General features: G+C 39.6%; 1 protein-coding gene across 1 annotated transcript in view; it reads left to right on the top strand.

Annotated features, from left to right (window-relative positions):
- BLM (Bloom syndrome, RecQ helicase-like) overlaps nucleotides 1-2,303 on the top strand; it is a 112,044-nt gene that overhangs the window by 36,113 nt on the left and 73,628 nt on the right. The window contains exon 4 of the mRNA XM_011978387.1: nucleotides 119-275. Within this exon, the coding sequence (XP_011833777.1) occupies nucleotides 119-275 (157 nt within the window). The remainder of the gene's footprint in view (nucleotides 1-118; nucleotides 276-2,303) is intronic.

The raw sequence follows: 2,303 nt of genomic DNA, 5'->3' as shown, positions 1-2,303 counted from the left end.
ATTCTGTAGGTTGCCTGTTCACTTTTGCTGGAAGCACTCATTCTTACGCACTCATGCCCTGTTCTTTCTGTCTCATTAGTGGTTAACAAATCTACGTTTATCAACTGTTTTACTGTAGATAATAGCGAAAAGAAGAAGAATTTGGAAGAAGCTGAATTACATTCAACTGAGAAAGTTCCATGTATTGAATTTGATGATGATGATTATGATATAGATTTTGTTCCACCTTCTCCAGAAGAAATTTCTGCTTCTTATTCCTCTTCAAAATGCCTTAGGTAAACTAGCTAAATAATTAGCATTATTATTTGTTTCTGAGATACTTTAAATAGTTTAATTTAGTTATATAATATCATTTCTATATAAAAGTATTTTGTGTTTTGTGTAATTATTTTACATTCAAGTGAAAGTCTCAATAAAAAACCCTATTTATACATTTAATTGGTTGCATTCTAAAGATGAAGTCCCATTATGATTAATTACATGAACCTTCCAAATAATTTTATGTAGTTGATTTTTTTTTTTTTTTTTTGAGACAATCTCGCTCTGTCGCCCAGGCTGAAGTGAAGTGGTGTGATCTCGTCTCACTGCAGCCTCAACCTCCTGGGTTCGAGTGATTCTTGTGCCTCAGCCTCCCAAGTAGCTGGAGCTACAGACACACGCCACCATGCCTGGCTGATTTTTCGTATTTTCAGTAAAGACGAGGTTTTGCCATGTTGCCTAGGCTGGTCTTGAACCCCTGAGCTCAGGCAATCCTCCCGCATTGACCTCCCAAAGTGCTAGGATTACAGACATAAGCCACCTTGCCTGGCCTTATATAGTTGATTTTGACATAAGGAATATATTTCTGAAAATATTATATTTCCAAACCTGACCTGAAATGACACAAAGCTAACCCATTATATGGGAAGCGAACTGGGACATTAGTACTTTTAAAAAAAATCCTACAGGATAGAATTGGCCATTGTATTTGTTATTCACTCAATTTTAGCAAATTGGTGACATGATGATTGTTAATTGGTAGTATTACGAGAAAAATAGATACTCCATATGACTCATCAATAGCTTAAATTGCTAAGTGTCAATGTTACCTTCATCCTCATCCCAGTCTCACTCTCAGACCAGTTGAGTGGTAGAGTATAATATATACTAAACTGAGCAAAAGTTTGTATGGGGTCTCAATTCTAAACCAGCATTCTCATTTACTAGGTGGAACAGCTGAGGCCCAGGGAGGAGCAAGGAATTGCCCAGGATGATAAAATGAATGAGAGATGAACTCAGATGCAGTGTAGTGCTTTCCCGGTGTCATACTGATTCCTTGTTGAATGCCTGGCTTTTTTCTTTACTTATTAAAAATATGTATTACACAAATAATATAATCATTTTAACAAGTATTCTAAATAAGAAAGAAGGAGCACTGCTGGGTGTGGTGGTGTGGTAGTGGCCTGTAGTCCCAGCTACTCAGGAGGCTGAGGCAGGAGGATCCCTTAAGCCGAGGAGTTCAAGGCTATAGCATGCTGTGATTACGCCTATGAATAACCATTGCACCCCAGCCTGGGCAACATAGAAAGACCCTCATCTCTAAAAAATTAAGAAGAGAGAGACAGAAGGAATACTAGTAGTCCCACAATTCTGACTATTTTCTTTATCCATCTTCAGTTTTGATCCTTTTCTTTTTTTCTTTTTTTTTTTTTTTTTTTTTTTGAGACGGAGTCTCGCTCTGTCGCCCAGGCTGGGGTGCAGTGGCATGATCTCCACTCACTGCAAGCTCGCCTCCCGGGTTCAGGCCATTCTCCTGCCTCAGCCTCCCGAGTAGCTGGGACTACAGGCGCCCGCCACCACGCCCAGCCAATTTTTATGTATTTTTAGCAGAGACGGGGTTTCACCGTGTTAGCTAGGATGGTCTCGATCTCCTAACCTCATGATCCGCCCACCTCGGCCTCCCAAAGTGCTGGGATTACAGGCGTGAGCTACCACGCCCAGCCAGTTTTGATCGTTTTCTACATGTGTGTTTGATTTCTGCATTGTTGTAATCAACATGTAATTATAATTTTATATTCTGCTTTATTTCTCTTAGCATTATTTCTAAATTATTTTCCAATTGCTAATATTTAATTCCTTTTAGTGGCTACATAATTTATCAAATTGTCATACCATAAATAAATTTACCTAGAGTCTTTTTTTGTTGTTGTTGTTTTTTTTTTTTTTGAGACGGAGTCTCACTGTGCTCCCAGGCTGGAGTGCAGTGGCGTGATCTCGGCTCACTGCAAGCTCCGCCTCCCGGGTTCACGCCATTCTCCCGCCTC

The sequence above is a fragment of the Mandrillus leucophaeus genome, unplaced genomic scaffold (assembly GCF_000951045.1).
Source record: "Mandrillus leucophaeus isolate KB7577 unplaced genomic scaffold, Mleu.le_1.0 Scaffold193, whole genome shotgun sequence".
In the NCBI taxonomy this organism is placed as follows: domain Eukaryota; kingdom Metazoa; phylum Chordata; class Mammalia; order Primates; family Cercopithecidae; genus Mandrillus; species Mandrillus leucophaeus.
This window is presented reverse-complemented; position numbering and strand designations above follow the sequence as displayed.